Here is a 19,956-nt window from a genome sequence, read left to right as displayed (position 1 = left end):
CAATGAAAGGTGTTGGTCTCTATTAGCATTAAAATTGTTGTTTTTAAAAATAATTGTTTTTTATAATCAGAAAAAATACATTTAAACTTTAATAATAATTTGAAGTAGTACATTGTTAATAAAAAGTTAATAATAAAATATTAATTTAAAATAGTAAAAAATTAACTTGTTGTAACGTTTTAATTGAAAAGATATAAACCAGGTTGCGTAATTTAAAAAAAAGATTTTTTACATTCGAAGAGTTCATTGCTTTTTATACTGACCAAGTTTTAAAAATAATTCCTGAGAAAGATAGTCAAACCACGTACGTACTCGCTGTCTTGAACACTCCCCCTCCCCTGGTACGCATTTGTACGTTTTTTGGTGACCCCCCCTCCCCCCATACCTGCGTACGTACTTTATGGATGCCCCCAAAACTAAAAATCGTAACCGGCTAGACCTTAAAGACGAAATGCGTCTTACACTAAGACAATTCCTCAATGTAGTGTGCTTATTGAATAGATACAGGAGCAACCATCTCATTAAACAACTGTTATGTGCTAAATTTTACTCGATACTAATAAGTTAAGGTACTTTTTTAAATGTCTTTTTTTCTTTCGCTATACATTTACAATTAAGTTTAGAGGGGTCCATCAGATTGCTAAATTTTTGAAAATGGTCCGTGACTAAAAAAGGTTAGAACCACTGATTTAGAACAGTTTATCATATCGTTTTCACCCAAAACAATTACAAGGCATAACCATGGCTAGTAGTGAACAAAAAACGAAGGCACAATTTCCATGTTAGTCCAATGACAGCTGGTTTACTTTGCTCAAACTATATAGCCTCCGTAGTCACGATCAACGTGTGCTATGAAATAATTCTATAGTCGCACTTATTGCAATGAATGCGATAAGCTTCCCAATTCTGCAGTTATCGCAATTACTGTTATAATCTTACCGATTCTGCATTATTTAAATGCCATTGGTTTCAGAATAATATTAGCATCATCAATTTCAGCATGTTTCTCCTGCTTTAGCACTCTAAAGCTGCTTGCTAATACGACTTCATGTTGTTACGGTATATCATCATTCCCAATAAAATGCTCGTTTACTCCATCATATCAATAACTATCTATATTACTGTTGGTAGTCTATATATAAATTTAGTATATTTATTGTATCAATTTGTAAATAAGCCAGATTTTATATAGCTATCTATTGACTAGTTACTTATATTGGTATCTAGACCGTCTAGTTCTATTATTTGGTTAGCTAATTTGTTTAGCTAGCTACTGAGCCACCTACAGTTATTATTTGAAGTGAGAGTAAACGTTGTGCAGCCTAGAAACCTCTGTCTAGGGTGACATACCTGACTGTGTATTTAGCAAGTTTGAAAGAAAATCTTTAATTTAGAAAATTCACTTTACTTGTTCTATAAGGTTAGAATTAACATCTTTGGGATAGCTATTATATATTATTAGTAATTTTGACCTCTCTCTCATATATATATATATATATATATATATATATATATATATATATATATATATATATATATATATATATATATATATATATATATATATATATATATATATATATATATATAATAATAATAATAATAATAATAATAATAATAATAATAATAATAATAATAATAATAATAATAATAATAATAATAATAATAATAATAATAATAAAGTATATTTAGCAAGCAACATTAAATAAAGTATTCTTTTACTTAAAATAGTTTGAAGAAAAAAAAAATACTAATTGCAATTTAAACAAATATACAAATTACAATGGTTTATGATCAGGAGCAATGTGGTCATTTGGACTCAAAATGGCTTGGAATTAGTTCAATAATGATTTATAATCGATCTGACCAAATTAAAGGTTTGTTTTTAATTTTTCTGTATTTTATATTACCACACTGTATAAAAGTTATTCTTTATCCAATTTTTATGAATATATTTGTTGTTATTTTTTTCATATACATACAACAAAACAACTAAAATTAAGATAATAAAGTGCATTGAAAAAAATTAGCACATATGAGATTTCAGATCATTTTGTTATTAGTAAAAAGAAAAGTGCAATTTCAGTAAGAATAACTTCTGTGCATGAAATTTCCCTCCGGAAAGATCTGTTTTGATTTACTATGTTTGCCACTTTGTGTGTATGTGTGTATATATATATATATATATATATATATATATATATATATATATATATATATATATATATATATATATATATATATATATATATATATATATCTGTATATATGTTTTTTTATAGAATCTTCGCAATGTGATTCACAAATGATGCGTGAACTCCATTGGGGTGCACAAAATTCACAAAACTCCATTAGTAGAAAGCTGTTTAATGAGACTCGTGGTAAATAAAAATTTTTAAAAAAATTTGAATTTATATAATTTCAGTGTTGGGTATGCTAACTGATTTTGTGCTTTTATCACAAAAAAGTTAGAATGATTTAACAAACTAATTGCTAAACTACTAAAATAATGGTTACTGTTTTAGTGTTTAGTGGTTAACAATAATCATTAAGTTAAAAAAGTCAAAAAAAGTTGCAAGGTGTTTTCATTTTTTTATTTTTGTCAATCAATAAATAAATCTATTTTCATTACTATTTCACATTGAAGATTTTTTTTGCTTTCGATAACTTTAGATCTGTCAATTGTATTTTCATGTCATTTGTCTTTTCTTTCTAAAGATATCTTATACTTTAATGAACATTCTTTCCACATATCCAGAGAATAGTAATAGAATATGGAACTTTTTGATAATTGAAAATACTCTTGGGTAAAGTTTTTTTGCTCTTTATTTTTTTTTTCAATTAGTAGATGAATATAGTTTATGGAGGTTAAAAAGGAATTAATTTCATTTTTTTGTATTTTAAACAAAAAAATCTCTTTTAATTTTGTAATTTTTGGAGCAAAAATTATAAGCGAGTGAGAAAAAGTATAAGTAAGTGAGAAATAGCATAAGTGAGTGAAAAATAACAAGTAAGTGAGAAATAATATAAGTGCAACTTAAGTCAATAGTATTTATTGGCAAAATGTGAAATAGCTTACTTATTTTTTTGTAATATGTGTTGTTAATTTTCTCATCAAATTGTGTGCATGATTTATTAAAAATAGAAAAAAAAAAAGTTAAATAAAAATAGAAAAAAGATTTGTTTTTCTAGAAAAAATTGAATAAAGTTGCAAAAAGATCTAAATATAATTGATAGCATACAACTTTTTTTTTTTAAATCATCTTTCTTATAAAAAATTTAGAACATATATTATCGACTTAAATTTTAAAATCTTTCCTTTTTTTCTGTTTATGATGCAACCTAGTCAATTTACCAAAAAAAACTGGACATAATTAGAGAGAACTATAAAAAAGGAAAAAACCCATTTAAGTTTTCTTAAAAAAATTTCAAACAAAATGGCATAAAAAAAATTAACTTTTTGTTAAAGGTTTGAAGGAAGAGTTTCGTATGTATGTTTGTTTGCATGCTGTTTGCAAATATGAAATTCTAATTTGCAAAATGATTTATAGAGATATTCTTAAGCTTTCAAGAGAGTTGTGAAGAAGAAAAACCAACTTTAGATGTGTAAGTATCTAATTACTTATTTCTTTCTAGAATTAAATAAAAACAATATATATTAAAAAGTTAAAATTTTTTGAAAGATTATTATATTTGTATTCTGTCCATTTTTCTGCAAAAAGAAAAAAAGAAAAAAAAAAAAAAAAAAAAAGAAAAAGAGAGAAATGGAAAATTTAACTATTTTCCAAAAATTTCATTTTCATGCTAATAAGTATGGACAGTAGTTTTTTACTGTTCTTTTTAGTTTATTAAAGATAAGCCACCAGTATCGAGCTGTCATTCAATCATGTGTTGTGAAGATAAAAGAAAAAATAAGTATCTAAAATCTTTTGATTGTCAATGAAGTGTTCAATGCAAATATTTTACCTCAATTACTTGTATTAACACTTTTTTTTTAAATTTTATTTTACTCTATTCTACTGTTTCTATGCACTATCCTTGAGAGTTATATTTACACATACAATTTACACATATATTTATATGTAATCACATGCAAAATAAACTGCTATTTCATGCTTCAGCTTTTATAACTTTTCCATCTGCACATCCTGTTTTACTGTTCTCAATATATCTCAGATTTCTAATAACATTATTTCAACAATTTTTGATTCATATTAGTAAAGGATTAATTTAATTTAAGGACCCTTTTTTACCACTGTACAAATTTTTGTTTTACTTTAAATGATTTCCAACCAGTTTTATCTTTTTTGTATATTTGTGAATATTTAAATGAATATAACATATCTTATAATATATATTGTAACAAGTTTTTTTTTTATCGAGTTATGCTTGAAGTTCATATTTTATCAGTGTATTAAATCTTTTAGCTTAATTGCCATCTTTTAGAACTAGAGAAGGACAAAGTGATTTCTGAGGATATGAATACACAAGTAAAATTATTACATGATACTTATAATTAAATAGGTGCATTTTTTGTTTAAATGTTTTGTTAATTGAAATAAGCAGGCTTTTAGTTTTAGGTAACCAGCCAAAAAATTTAATTGAATATACTTTCATATACTCAGACAAAATATATTATTTGATACAATTAAAAATTTATTGCAAGGTACTGAGAACCAGAGAACCTAAACCTTAATTGTTATCCTATAGAGTATAGTGTGGCTCTTAACTGCCTTAAAATTTCAAAAAAACTTTTCTTCATAACTATAATAAAATTTTTGACATAAACATTTAGAATTTAAGTTCCAGTTTTAAGTCTGTCTATATATGTTAAACTAGTTAAAAAAAATTTTTTTTCTAATAAATTGGGTTAGCATTCCCATCCTCCACACAGGCACAAAAACACACACACGTGCACACTTACACACATGCACACACACACACATGCACACTAACACAAAAAAAATTGATTAAAACCAGATTGTAAAAAAATTCAGATTTTATTACATAATGAGGTAGTTGTGCAGTTTTCAGTTATTGTTAATTCTTGTCTGAAATGCAAGTGACTATTGCAAAAAAAAAAATTATTTTAATTGCATGCACCCCTCCTATCTTGTTTCTTTTGGAAAAATATGAATGTATAATATAAATGTAATATGAATGTAATATATATATATATATATATATATATATATATATATATATATATATATATATATATATATATATATATATATATATATATATATATATATATATATATATATATATATATATATATATATATATATATATATTGTTAGTATTATTATTTTGCTATCTTATTATCACTATCAAAAATATATTTTATTAAATATGTTTATACTTGCATTTTTTTTTTAAAAAAAATATTTTCATGTTTATTTGTTAGTTGAATTTGCTAGTTGTTATGGAGTTGTTGTGGAACTTATGTGAAGTTCTCTTCATAGAATCTCAATCAGGTTGGTAAATTGTTTTAAAATTCAAGGAGGTACATTTGTATTGCAAATTAAACAAATTAAAAAAATACTATTACATAAATTATGCATATGTAGAATGTTACATTTTAGGAGAACATGTTTGCATTTGTATTTACATAAATAAAATAGACTTTTTTAAAACAGATATTTTAAAATTCATTTGAATTTTTATGCATCACTTTAAGATTTAAGTGAACAGTTAGCTTAAATAAAATAAGGGTTCTTCTAAATTTAAATGTTGAATTTGCAATATATAGGTGGCTATTGTATGAAACCATTATTAAATTGGGTTAAATGGCATTTCGATGGAGTTAATCATTCTGTGCATTCACTTCTCAGTACAGATGATCCATATACTGATCCAATATATTGGAATACAGTAAGAAACTTTGAACAGTTTTTTACATTCTTTGATAATTCAGAAAAATGTTTTGTGAATTTATAGGACACCTTCATACATTTGTAATAAAAACTAATAAATTAGTTACATTTGTAATTGTGTCTTATTTAGATATATGGCTTAGTATTGCAAGGAAGATTGACTGATGTATGTGATCTTTTAAAACATCATCCATATCGAGATGAAGGGAGGTTTGATGTAAGTTCAGGTGAATAGTCTTGGGGAAATTTTAAAAGATGGATTTGTAATTTTAAAAGTGCTTTTCTTTTCAGGCATTTGAAAATATTGAGGAACTTATGACAAAAATGCCATGGCACCAGGTAAACACTTCTTTGTTTAAATTAAATGTTTTTTAGATTTATATTTTAAACAAAAATTTTAATCAATAGTTGGAATTTAAAAAAGAAATTTCAATTAAATGTTTGAATAGTAGTAATAGAGCTGTATTAATACAGTTCTTTTGTTGTTGTACTAATAATAAGAAAATATAAGTTATATATTTTAATGGTATATATAATTTTTATTTCCTTAACTAAACAATTTTAAAAAATTAACTTCAGGCTCAGGAAGGTCAATGTGTCAGTGATTTTCTTAATAAATGGGAGCTTTGGAGTAAAGAATGTGAATCACGCTTAGAAGATGGTGATTTCTCACAATATCCAGAACTCGAAGAGATATGTATGGTAGGCATTCTTCATCGAATTACACTTCAAAAAATTAAATTTGATGGAATTTTTTCATCTCTACATAAAATTTGATTGTAAAATAAAATCTTTATTTTTTTTTTTCCTGAAAGTGAAATGTTAAAAAATTTACTTTAAATCTTTTTTCATTTTCAGCTTCTTTGTGGAAGAGACTCTGCTCTACTAAAACATAAGTATTGCATTCTTAAACAATTGTATAATTTTTTTCTGCAGATTTGCATTTTCTATAGAATTTTTTGATAAAATTAAATTTTGAAGACAACTTTAATTAGAATGGTAGTCTGATGTAAAAATAAATTTGCTTAAAATTTTGAAATTGTGTGACCATAGTACAGAAAAGTCTCCGAAACATCTTTTTTTTGAGATCTTTAACTGGTTTTTGCTTAAAGTTATTACTTTCTTTTAAATGCGTTACTTTTTTTATAATTGATAGGGATATTTGTGAGTCTTGGTATGAAATAATGGTTGCAAAATTACTTTATACACAACCAACTGTTTCTGCTTTTAATCTCAAGGAAACTGCTGTGGTAAATTATCATATTAATTTTTTTTTAAACATTAATTTTTTTAAGTTTGTAATTTTAATAAATCTGTGTGTTATAGTTTTGTTAAAATATATTGCAATTTATGTTGCTTTTTAATTGCTGTTGATTTGTAGAAGCAGAATCAGTTTGTAATTGAAGAAAGTTTCATGTTTGCTTGATTCTTTAGTATAATTTCACTGTAAACTTACAAAATTGTAGCAAAATACAACTATACACACCATGACATATACTAAAGATACAAGCAAATGACTATGAAATAAACTTTTGTTTTGCTTCTCTGTTTATTTAGTTTATTACACTAATATTTATACAATTTTTACATCTATATAATTTCTTGTGTCCTTTTTTATTTCTTTTCATTATTTTCATCTCTTGTTTAGGATTGTTTAGAGTTGTTCAATGGCGTTGGTAATGTCAGTGCATTGGATGAAATTGTGTTGTCAATAATATCATTTGATTTTCATACAGTTATTGAAAAATGCAGGTTATTATGTTATTACTATTTTGTAACTCATGTTTATGGTTATTATTGTTGCAGTTTCTGCTGTCATTATTCCTTTATAAAATTGTTATTTACATTACTAAAAAAGATTTTAGCAAAGTAAATGAACTTCTTTGTGCTCCAGAGGCGTTTCATGTAAAATCCATGAATCTGATTTGATTTGGGTTTTATTCTAAATCAATTACTCAGTTTATTTTTGAGTGTTTATCTGCAATTGTGTAGCCTGAGGTTGCTCATGTTTGTAAATTTTAGCTGAAACTTTGTCTTTATGTCATAAAGAATTCAACTCTTTCACTTGTGTTTTTTTTGGTGTAATTTGATGATTATTCTTTATTTTAGTGAGACATTTCCAAATTGGTGGTTTGTAATGCATCTCACAGACCTGTTATACCATTGTGATTTATTAAAAAGCTATAATCTAGAGTGAGTCATGCAAATGTTATATATTAAATAATATTAAAAAATGTTATTATTTTTTGTTTCATTTGCTTGTGTGTGTTGAAAGTTGATTTTCCAATAAAAATATGTTCATCTAGCTCACTTACTTATCTCATTTACATACCTCATTTACATACCTCATTTACATACCTCATTTACATACCTGAATTTACCTGATTTCAGTTTAAACTTATCTTTAGCTATGGTGCTGAACTTCGTGAGTTTTTGATATTGGAATACAGTGCAAGTCTTATGTCTCATCCAAGGTAAATATTTTTGCTTAAAAGTTTTCCCATTAACTTTTTCTAACAACAACCAATTAAGTTTAAGCTCTTATTATATTTTAGCTTGTGGTCAATAGCAGCTGATTATTTTCTGTATTGCCCAACACATGGAAGGTATTTTTAAAGAAGGACATTCTGTTTCATTTTGTATCTACTTTCTAAGATATTTCTTTTCTCCTTGTAAGAGTTCCATGTTTTAGTATTGATTTTTCAGAGATTATCTTGCAGCGTATATTGAGAAGATACCTTTAGATTGTGAAAAGAAAGCTTTAAAGCTGATTCATTTATGTAAAACACATGGTTTTACAGAATTAGGTTTGTTTTTTAAACTTTTTAAATGTTTAAAAAGTAAAAGTTTGTTAGGATAAAAAGAAAATCTTTGCTTAAATTGTACTAAATAATTTTTTACTTTTTATGGTAATCTAAAGATTTATTCTGCATTTCAAATTCCCCATTAGCTCGAGATATTTGTAAAGTGATGGGGATGAAAGCTATACGCAGAAAGAGGTTAGGTGTGGCACTTTCTTGGTGTTTACGCTCTAAGGTATGTTAAAGAAAATTACACTTCATTGTTCTTTTTGCATTTCAATGATGAAAAGTGGAATTGAATTTATAAAACATTGTATATAGTATGGGTATTTTCTATTTATACTCGTGTAATCATTTTTTATTCATTATTTTTTTCAAATGTTAACTCGTGCAAAACCTAGTTTCACCAATTAAATCAAATAAAAGATGTTGCAAATAGTTAAGAAAAAGGGAATTAAGTAAAGTGAAAATTCTTCAAGTTTGGAGCTCACATGACCTGAATCACTAACATGTAAACAGTTAAATAGAATTTTTGTGTTAGAAAGCCTGATATTGAGTATAATAATGCTATAAAGAATGAAATTTTATGAATGATATTCATGGCTTTACAAGGTAAACTTTTTAATAATATTTATAAGTTGTTTTTTAGGATGAAGCATTTGCATCAATGCTGACTGATCAGTAAGGAGCTTTTTCTGATAAATTTGTCTGGATTGAGTTTGATTAACTTTTTATGTTTATAATTTGAATTTGCTTTTTAGTTTCACTTTAATTCTCTAATTTAATCTTTCTAGATTTTTAAATTACTATAAAGAAACAGGAACTTTTACACAATGTGACTTGATTGAAAATCTTGGTTCTTCTATGCTTCTTCATAACAAATTGACATTTTTAGGTTAGAGTTACTTTATATTACATAATTACCAATTGGAAAGGATGAAAAATAATTTACAAAGTTTAAGCTGCTGCATCTTTTATATTTAGGTAAATACTATGACTTTCATAAGTTATATGCTGATGGGAATTTTATGGAAGCAAGCAATTTACTAGTTTCTCTTCTTACTTCAAATCTTGCACCTAAAAAGTGAGTAATATTGTCACTTGTCACATATAAATATCGAGTAGTTCTATTGATATAAGCAATTAGGAGAACGATGTCATTTTTTTAGAAATATAGCTAAATGGTTATTAATAAAAAAATTTATGATTCATATTAAATAGGTTCTGGTTGGTTATCTTGATCGATGCACTTCCATTATTAGAACATGAAGAGGTGTTTATTTTAGCTTATGATATTATTTATTGTTGCTTCATTCAAAATTTACTAATATTAGTATTGTTAAATTTAATTTTGAATGTTAATTGGAATAAATATATAAATATCTAATCCGTAAAATCCGTAAAATGGGGAGGTAGTGATACTAGATGATAGTAAGTGTGAGAGCTAGAAGAGAAACTGTTGGCGACACACGCACAAATAATTAAATGTAATTATTTGCGTGTGAATGCGTATCTCTAATAAAGTATCAAGATTATTTATTTTCTTGCTTTTTTCTCCATTTTTTCTCTTGCTATTTATCACTTAGGTTTTTTCATAAAAAAGTGTTGATAATTAGGAGCACACTTTTTCTACTGTATTTCATATAAATTATTTTTCGTTGTTTTTAGCTTTTGTTTACGAGTGAGCAGACGTATGAGTTAATGCAATGTCTTGAAGAACTTCAGTTTGATAAAAAACTGTCGAAGAATAAGGTAACTTTATTAACTCTAGTAAGGAGTAGGGAGTGTCTATCGAGTATCGTGTAACGAGTGTCTATCGAGTAGGGAGTTCAAATATGGTGAAAAACTTTTATCGTGATCTTCTGAAAGATACACACTTTTAATATGATAGATGCTATAATTGTTAAGAGTCAACGCATTGCATAAGTTCAGTACCGTGAATGCGGTTAATTCGGTGCAATTCCCACTTCGGAATGGAAAATATTTCTAAACCGAGTGTCACCGACAATTCTGTGACAACTTTATTCACCACAGGGTAATTCCACATCAAATCACCCAGTCCATTGAACCATGTGTCTTCCTTTTGTGTTATATTTTGACACATTATTCCTTATTATAAAAAAATATTACATGCAAAGTTTCAGCTAAAAATGTTGAGCGGTTGACAAGATACTGCAATTTTAATATTGACCTGGTTTCCCAAAATGACCCGGTTTTCATAACATTCTGAAAAAACATTTTTCTTAAAAAAATAAGAAATAAAAATGGCAAAAATATGAAAATAAACATATATAATGTTTTTTTGATGCTGAATTCAATAAAAGTATTTAAAATGCTCAAATATAAAAGGAACATGCTTAAAAGTTAATAAAGCAACTAGTTTCTATAAACCAACTTTGGGGCCCAATATCTCAAAACACCCCTGTCAAATTTTTTTTTTTTTTTGCTGTTAATATTTTCAACTGCTTATAATCTTACTAGGCACAAAAAATCTAACTGGAAAAACAACTGAAACATATGGAATTTTAATTTCAAAGATCTATTACTTTTTCAAGAAATTCCCAAAAAATATTTGTAAATAAAATAAAAATAAGTTAATCATAATTTAAACAGTCACTTAAATATACAAGATTTTTAAAGGTATCGAAGATGTAAGTTATTTTGACTGTGTTTGTAATAGTTTACAATATTGTTCCCATTTTTCTTGTACTTCCTCTATTTCAGCATTTTCAAACACATAGTTTCTACCGGAACTAGAGCAAGCTTGTGGAACAGATAATTTTTTCAATATGTTGGTGTTAAGAATAAAACAGTAGTCGTCTCTTTCAGGCCAGTTAAAACAGATTGATGGACCATTTGGGTGAAGAAATTTAACTTTAGCATCAACTTCTTCTAGGTTGGATTTAGTTACAATGCTGATCCATTACTACACAGACTACAGCTACATAACAACCTAAAGCAACAGTATCAAGTTGAAATATATCTTGTTTCTTTTTAAGATTGTGGATTATTGAATAATTAATGTCCGTACTACACCTCTTTGCCCCAACCCTGTTATCTCCAAGATCATAAATTGATGAAAGCTACCAGTACCAGGTAGAGTTGTTACACCAGTGTACCTTTCTTTTTGCTCTTCATGTTGCAATTGTAAGTCCAATCCCTTTATGTAAATGAAGTTAACAACCTTGATTTTCTCAATACAAAATTCATACATAGCTTCTGATGTGAGAATTTGGTTACTGTATGGTCGTTTTAAACTTTTTTGTGCTGTTAACCTTTTTACAGTACCGCCAATCCCATTGCATGGTGACTTTTCATGGGACGTGGCAAAAAAGTTCCATTCAACTTTAAGGTCAAATTCATATTCTAAGGTCAAATTCACATAGATTGTAAAAGCTTTTACAATTTTTGTACTGTCCTGCACAACCATCAGTAAATATATGTAATTTAGACAGATTGGAAAATTTTTTGATAAAGAAATAATTCAAACCTTTTCAGAATCCCTCTATTGTATATTTTTTTACACTGATAGATATTGGTTATTTTCTTTATAGATATATTTATATATATATATATATATATATATATATATATATATATATATATATATATATATATATATATATATATATATATATATATATATATATATATATATATACAATCTGCATATATATATATGAAATATATATATATATGAAATATATATATATGAAATTGTTAATTTGTTAAAATTTAAATAAAATTTACCAATAAATATTGTTTTGTAACTGAACTTTTTATAAACTAGTTATTATAAACTTTTACAAAATATAGTTGTCAAAATTTTAAAAACAAATGCACATCAATATCACACTTATTCAGTTTTTATATAAAAACAAAACAGGATGTTTTTTTCAGTTGTTAAGATCAAATAACTAAGTTATCATATAATTAAGACTTCCTTAAATATAACAAAATTCTTTTTTTTTTTTTTTTTTTTTAAGGAGTCTATAAACTAAATATAATATTTTACAGAATTCTATTTGCATGTTTTTTAAAATAATTTCTTCAAAAAGTAATAAATCATTGAAATTAAAGTTCCATAAGTTTCAGTTGTTTTTCCAGTTAGATTTTTTGTGCCTAGTAAGATTATAAGCAGTTGAAAATATTAACAGCAAAAAAAAAAAAAATTTGACAGGGGTGTTTTGAGATATTGGGCCCCAAAGTTGGTTTATAGAAACTAGTTGCTTTATTAACTTTTAAGCATGTTCCTTTTATATTTGAGCATTTTAAATACTTTTATTGAATTCAGCATCAAAAAAACATTATATATGTTTATTTTCATATTTTTGCCATTTTTATTTCTTATTTTTTTAAGAAAAATGTTTTTTCAGAATGTTATGAAAACCGGGTCATTTTGGGAAACCAGGTCAATATTAAAATTGCAGTATCTTGTCAACCGCTCAACATTTTTAGCTGAAATTTTGTGTTAACTTTTCTTTTTAAGATGCAACAGCCAAAGAAATTTTTAAAAAATTTGAGGACCCATGGTTCAAAATTTTCTAAATTTTGGGTGATTTGATGCGGAATTACCCCACAGTGAGAAACTCGGTAAACCAATGCGCTTAATGTTAAATTTTAACTGCGTGCGCGCGCCAAGGTATGGCGTTGGTTAACCTGTCTTGCTCTAAAAAGTACAAGAAGTTGTTGAAAAAAATCTGGGAAACGACGTGTTACAGAAGAATCATCAAATCTAACGGTCGCAATTTTTTAGGTCTGCAAAATTAAATTTCAAAGTGTATCGGCTGTCTTTCGGCGAAAATCATTTAAAAATATTACTGGCACTATTTCAACAGAGTGAACAAGAGAAGCAGCCTTATGTTGAAACGACAAGTTTGTGACAATTGTAAAATCGAACGAAATGGAAAAACATGCGAGAGAAAGTTTCGCTGCAGTCGATCGTCTGACTTTCAGTTTACCTACCATCTCAATGTTGAATATCGAGCTGAAGCTGCAGAGCTATTAAAATACCAGCAAGAACAGAAACCTGAAAACGACGAGGCCTATGCCGAGATACAGGGCACTTTAGACCATGATGAAAAGTATGAAGAAAGAATCGTTTAAAACCTCCGTTGTTGATATTGATTTCCCTCATGCTGAAGGTGTTGCCTTCACTAGAAAAACTTTAACCTGAAGAAGTTCCTTAACAATTGTTCTCCATTCCATGAACGCCACTGCTGAAATCCTTGCCAGCAAGCTGAACAAGTAAAATTAAATTTTTGATTAAAATGTTTAATGCAGCGAAATTGGTGAAAATCAATTATTTTCTGTGAAATACGGCGAAAAATATAATTCTTAAAAATTTTCAAGGATGTCCAAGAAGTACCCAGACTCAAACCCAAGTCTGTAATGTCGGAGTCTGTAGTTCAATCAGAGTCGGAGGTTTTTGGGTGGTTTTCGGAGTCGGAAGCGGTTTAGTTTTAAACGGTGTTTTTTTTTTTTTGTTTTTTTTTTTGTAAAAAAGGCAATTTTCTGTAAAAATAGCAGCTTTTGGTGAAAAATGTTTTTTATTAAAACGGTTACAAAATGTTTATTTTAAGTGCAAACAAGAACTTCCTAGTAATGTCACAGATGACCTCTTTTTGAAAGTTGAAAATTTGCAAGCGTCTCAAGACATTGAAAACACTCAAGGTGGAATTAAAGGCACTGGTGCTCAAAACTTGATGTCTCCTATCCATAAGGAGTATAAATGTTACCAAGGGCTCGTTCCTCAGAAAGGAGAATTTGAGCAATCTCAGATGAACCCTCTACAATTTTGGAGAAACCATTGAAATGAGGTTTCAGTTCTCTCTGAACTGTCCCGGAAATGGATATGCATGCCAGTGAAATCGACATCCTCGGAGAGAGTGTTTTTTGCATCTGACAATATTAACTGTGAACGCATGAAACTGCAACATGTGCGCGTGGGCATGCTGGTGTATTGCCAGCAAAACTGGAAAAGGAAAGAAGAGCTCTTTTCAGGATACCAGAATAATCGACTGCAGGATCAGATAAAGAAAAGAGAGATGATGACATTGCTGTTCTTCTAACACCTACAAAAAGATCATCATTTGTTTTATTTCATGACTCAACTTCATCCAAAGATAAATCTTCAGCTTTACACAGTCAGCCATTGGTCTAAATTAGTCTTAAGTGAAAAACTTGAGTCACCATTTAATGTGTAAATTGGTGATACTCCATATTTCATAATTATTTAATTCAAATGAATTAATTCATACTGAGCATTATTAGGACTTCTATATTATTATGTTATGTAGAATTCATTTAGAAACATGCCAATAATATTTTGGTTTAATGTCACTGTTTAAAGATATTTTCTTTATGAAATTTAACTTTAATTTCATCAGAAAAGATTTCTTTTTAAATGGAGAAATAAATTTATATTTACTGCGTCATTTTGTACCGCAAAATTAACTGTATTCACCGTCACCGAACCAACAATGCGGTAACAACATAAATCCCGAGCCGCAGTCACCAATAGCACGATAAAAAATTTTTCCAAAGTTCATCACATTGATGCGACACGAAGACTCTTTTTAAAGCCTTTAATTTTTGAATTGATTTGTAATATTATTTGCAAAGTTTTTTACAAAATCCTTTCATGCTTTTTTGATTAAACGTTTTTATAAAGCTACATTGTTAGGCTAAAAATATACTTCTCAAATGTAACAAGGGCTTAAATAAAACGTGTTGTTGCTGAAATTTATTATCCTATGTCATTTAATAATAAGATAATTCTTTTTTTTAAATCCTAATTTTTGAACTTCAGGCTGCGTTAGATGACGAAAAAGATCACTTGGAGATGCTGCGTTTAGCACTGAGCAACAATTTAAGCCGGGCTTTGTTGCAATAAGATATTTACTGTGTACGGTATCGAAACTGTTCCGTGTATAAAAAAGATAATTTATAAAATAAATTCTGACTCCTTTGCTAGCCGTTCTTACTTATTTTCCATTTGGGTTAATGTTCCCATAGTTTGAAGAAATACAAAAACACAAATATAAGGTTATAATAAAAAAAAAAAAAAAAAAAAAAAAAAAAAAAAATCAAATCATGATGTATAAAAGTACCTAATAAATGTAAGATGAACTCCTAAGTGTCTATGAACAGCAGAGCAGTCGATGCAAAGAAATACTCTATATGTAATAGATGCCCAAGTACGGCTTGATGCTCTACAGTCAAAGCAGCTCTAAAAACCACAAAATAATGAAAAGCCTATTAACGCTCGCCTTAAAAGATATGCTAAACAGTTTATCAAGCAATATATCAAGAAGACAATCCTGCATAAAGAAATAATTTGCTGCTTGATTTTAGTTAATCGCTAACATTTTTTAGAGCACTCTATAGTAAATTTTCTATCAATTATTCTTATCAGCTTAAACTTAAATTTAGAGAATTAAGTAGTTCCCTGATTAAAAATTGTCATGATTTAAATATTACGAAGTGTCTTCGTAGAGCGCAATGCGCTCTACATAGCCATAAGCTGCTCAGAGCGCAATATTGTACACGCATGCGCAATTATTTTATTATAACTGCGATTTATATTTCACAATAAAGCTCGTTAGACAGGCGGTTAGGGATAGGGATAATGATAGGGATAGGGATGGGGATAGGGTTAAAATCAACAAGATTTAAAAAAAAAAAAAAAGATTTAGCGCATGCGTACAAAGTATTGCGCTCCGAGTAGCATCTGGCTGCATAGAGCGCATTGTGCTTCAAGTAGCAACGGCCTAAATACTAATTGTTTAAAAATAGAACCGTTAATTATTTGGCAGAAAAAGAATGATATTTTCAGTCAAATTCATATTTTCACCTTATTTTCACCTATTGTCTTTAATCTTTTAAAAATATTTAAAATATCTTTCGGAGGAACTTTTTGGTCGGCCATTATATGACTTACCACGACACAAAGTTACTACAATACCGTCGAAAAAGAACTTTTTAGATTGTATTTACATGTAAGTTTCCTTTTAAATTTTGGATTTTTTGTGTTGGTTTATAGTTTTTAAATTACACTTGCGGAGATTTACAGGCCGGTTGCGGGAATAAAATAGAGCTCATTGCTTATTTCATTAATTTCCAGGAAATGCTCTTTCACATTCTGTCAGAATTAACTTTAGGACGCTTTTTTAGATTTTAATGGGAAAGCAAGCAGGTAGAAAAATAAAACTCATTCTCCACAATAAACTTGTTTCAGTATTATAGCAACATTAAAGAAAAAGTAAGCTTGAACAAAACATATTCAGGTTTGCAATATTGCACAATCATTTTGAACCAATCAACATTCAGAGATTATCAGTTTGCTAAACATTTCTTGTTCAAACAAACAATATTTAGTGCTAAAGGGCAGAATGTCCCTCAGGTTTATCGGCTATGATATTACAATGCATTTAAGGCATCAAGTAGCCTTCTAATGTTAGTACTTGTAACTCCTCGCACTTAAAACTAAGCATCGGGGTTTTGTGGCGATAATTGGTTTGAAACATTTCAAGAAATTGCACAGAACTACTACTTGATTAATTCCGTTTAATCTGGTTTTTAAAAATAACAACTTCACGCCTCAAAACAAAGTTGTCACACCAAAAACTTTCCCTTTTTAAATAAAGTTCCATGGGCTAACACGAGGCTGAACATTTTGAGCAATTGGTTCAGACTCTCATAAGAATTACGCTCAAACGAGAAGCAAATTTCTTTTGTAAAACTCCATGTTCTTGATGTTCACCTCAATAAGTTCAAGAAGAATAGAAACAATAATCGAGATTGAAAGTCAACAATCCAACACTTTGAAGATGAACACTGTAAATAGAGAACAGTTCATCAAAAGTTGAAACCTTATGGTGTTGTCTGTATTAACTAGTAAACACCTAAAGAAGATGAAGGATTCATTTGCAACCCATATATTAGTGATCGTTTAACAGCCTGTAAAATCAAAACTTCGAAGGAATAGGCTGAAAGATCACTTAGAAGAAGGCATTAACGTTTTATTGCATCTTGTGGTAAATATTGTGGATGACGTTTTTATTGTGGACAAAGAAGAATTCTGCTCAGTTGATCCATCTCAGGTACCATATCGCAATACTGTAATGATATCGGAAGCTGTGAGTTCTATATAGCAGCTAAAACAAAGAGAAAAGTGAACTTCTATGATAAACACGTAGTGGGGCAGTTGACTGCACAGAGTGTTTCAAGTTTCACGTTTCAAGACGTGGCTTAAGCTCATAAGTTTGTTTACTTTTAGGGGAGTGTCGTGAATAGAATAGTTCCGTTAATGAACAAACTGAAACAAGTTGACGATGTTATTTTCTGGCTAGATTTGACTAACCCGTACAAAATGTGTTCGAATGTCTAGAGCAAAAAAAAAATTGCGACCAAAGAGAGAAATGCACCTGTTGCACCTAACCTAAGATCAAATGAACATGGGCAATCTGCAAGAGAAAGTACAAACCATTAAACGAGAAATCGTGAAGTTAAAAGTACTTGGATAAAGATTTCGAAGTAAGTTGCCGGAAAATGGGGTCCTAATCTGTTTATTCATTTGAAGAGTAACCTGTATGATGGTGATCATAGTTACAAATCTAACAAGCATTTGCGCCACAAAAACTTGATCACGCTTTGCATATAAGAGCAAGGCGAACAATTTTACCAGGATATTCTGGACATTCAGAAATAGTACAAAGGATAGTAGAATGAAAGCAAGAGAGAAAACTACACAGGGGCGAGAAATGCGACTTGAGAATGCGACTTGAGAATGCGACTTTTCGTATCTCTATAAGAAACATCTAAACACTGACTTCAAGACAGCCATTTTCATAAAAACCAAAACATTTATAAAATCGGCTGCCTTTCCATGACGTTTAGAGATAAGGATTTGGGACATTGCACTTAGAAGAAGAAAAGAAAAATTGTGTAACAGAGTAGTTGTACTTAAAAAGCATTTATTAATAAACAACTTAAAATATTAATGTTCACTGTAAAAGAAGAAGTAAAATGTTTACCAAAGTGAAAACAAATGTGACATTCCTTTGTTTTTGCATTTGTTTGGATTCCTCTGTTTAACAAGGCAATGATTTTTTTTAGGCAAAAAAAGAATGCAACAAAAAAAAAACAGACTCTGAAAAGAAATAAACTCTATTAAGAATAACACAATAAACACAGTAATGATATATAGCACAGTAATAATATATAGCAAAGTAAATATAGAAATAGTCAAAATAACATATAAGCACAGTAACAGCAAACATTTGTTTAAAAAACGCATAAAAACGTTTACTAACAATTTGAGGAAGTAATCAGGGTAAGCATAGGCGTAGAGTTTTAGTTTTCCCGGATGGGGCATAAACAATTTTGTAGGAGTTGAAAATCTATAATAAGAAATAAAGTTTTTTTAACGGGCATAAAAATGTAATTTATTTTCTCCAGTAAAATGTGTTCATGCGTATGGAGGCACGTATTATAAACTCATCGATCAAATGATCAAGATCAAGAGTGTAGGCAATATCGCGATGGCAATTTAAAATAGCAAGATGATTCAATCGCTCCTGAGACATTGTAGAACGCAAATAAGTCTTTAGCCTACGAAGACAAGAAAAAGAGCGCTCACACGTACATGAGGTGACAGGCAAACAAAGTGAAATTTTTATATATTTTTATAAAATTTAAAATTATAAAAAATATTAAATATTTTTACTGTTATAACACAATCCAGAGATGCATAGAAAAGCTTGCGGTAGTGGTCCTCTGGAGCCGTAGCAAAGTATGGAACTCCACTTCCAGTAAACTTTGATGTAACTTTACGTTTTCGTGGCATCTCTGGTTTGTCAAGTAAACTACATTCTGCTGCTACAACGGCTGCGTCCCATAAGACTTTGAAGCGAGTATCACCCCGGGCTTCTTTTAACACCTCCTTAAGCGTGTTGATGGTATTTCTTGCTTTGCAAAAATTAAGCTTCATGCTTAAAATGATTTTCAATAAACGTTTAACATTATAATTTGCTTAAAATAATATATTAAATAAAAAAACACTATGAAATAAAACAGTATTTACCTTGGAGTGCTGTATTAGCATCCTCGATTATCGTGATGATCATGCGCAAAATTTCCAATTAGAAAAATGTGTCAAACTTAAAAAAAGATTCCAGATAACCCGCTGCATCTGACTTTTTTTTGGCTAAATTATCAGAATGATTTTCAAAATCCTCTAACCAGTTGATAATGGCGGAATAGTTATTCGTAAT

At 28.5% G+C, this 19,956-nt stretch overlaps 1 protein-coding gene across 1 annotated transcript; it reads left to right on the top strand.

Annotated features, from left to right (window-relative positions):
• Nucleotides 1–1,730: 1,730 nt before the first annotated feature.
• Nucleotides 1,731–15,655, top strand: LOC145194184 (nuclear pore complex protein Nup85-like). The gene is made up of 24 exons (XM_090079153.1): nucleotides 1,731–1,877; nucleotides 2,283–2,381; nucleotides 3,552–3,606; nucleotides 3,845–3,915; nucleotides 4,447–4,490; nucleotides 5,411–5,480; nucleotides 5,756–5,877; nucleotides 6,010–6,096; nucleotides 6,171–6,218; nucleotides 6,459–6,581; nucleotides 6,738–6,775; nucleotides 7,036–7,129; nucleotides 7,528–7,631; nucleotides 7,989–8,072; nucleotides 8,288–8,353; nucleotides 8,435–8,485; nucleotides 8,586–8,686; nucleotides 8,830–8,915; nucleotides 9,330–9,361; nucleotides 9,475–9,575; nucleotides 9,665–9,764; nucleotides 9,902–9,953; nucleotides 10,349–10,432; nucleotides 15,492–15,655. Exons 1-24 carry the CDS (start codon nucleotides 1,784–1,786, stop codon nucleotides 15,573–15,575), a joined length of 1,890 nt encoding a protein of 629 aa, XP_089935279.1. The 5' UTR covers nucleotides 1,731–1,783; the 3' UTR covers nucleotides 15,576–15,655.
• Nucleotides 15,656–19,956: the final 4,301 nt, after the last annotated feature.

This window comes from Hydra viridissima, unplaced genomic scaffold, assembly GCF_058129835.1.
Source record: "Hydra viridissima isolate aposymbiotic clone 2 unplaced genomic scaffold, HvirCarnegie_v1 scaffold_2, whole genome shotgun sequence".
Lineage (NCBI taxonomy): Eukaryota > Metazoa > Cnidaria > Hydrozoa > Anthoathecata > Hydridae > Hydra > Hydra viridissima.
Note: the sequence above shows the minus strand (reverse complement) of the source record. Positions and strands in the feature narration are given on the sequence as shown.

What these genes read in the sequence shown, in the direction of transcription:
- LOC145194184 (XM_090079153.1), top strand. Translation starts at nt 1,784, where the DNA reads ATGGTTTATGATCAGGAGCAATGTGGTCATTTGGACTCAAAATGGCTT. An exon ending in GCTGTTTAATGAGACTCGTG is followed by an intron (nt 2,382 to 3,551) that starts GTAAATAAAAAT and finishes AATGATTTATAG; the next exon opens with AGATATTCTTAAGCTTTCAA. An exon ending in CTTCATAGAATCTCAATCAG is followed by an intron (nt 5,481 to 5,755) that starts GTTGGTAAATTG and finishes TGCAATATATAG; the next exon opens with GTGGCTATTGTATGAAACCA.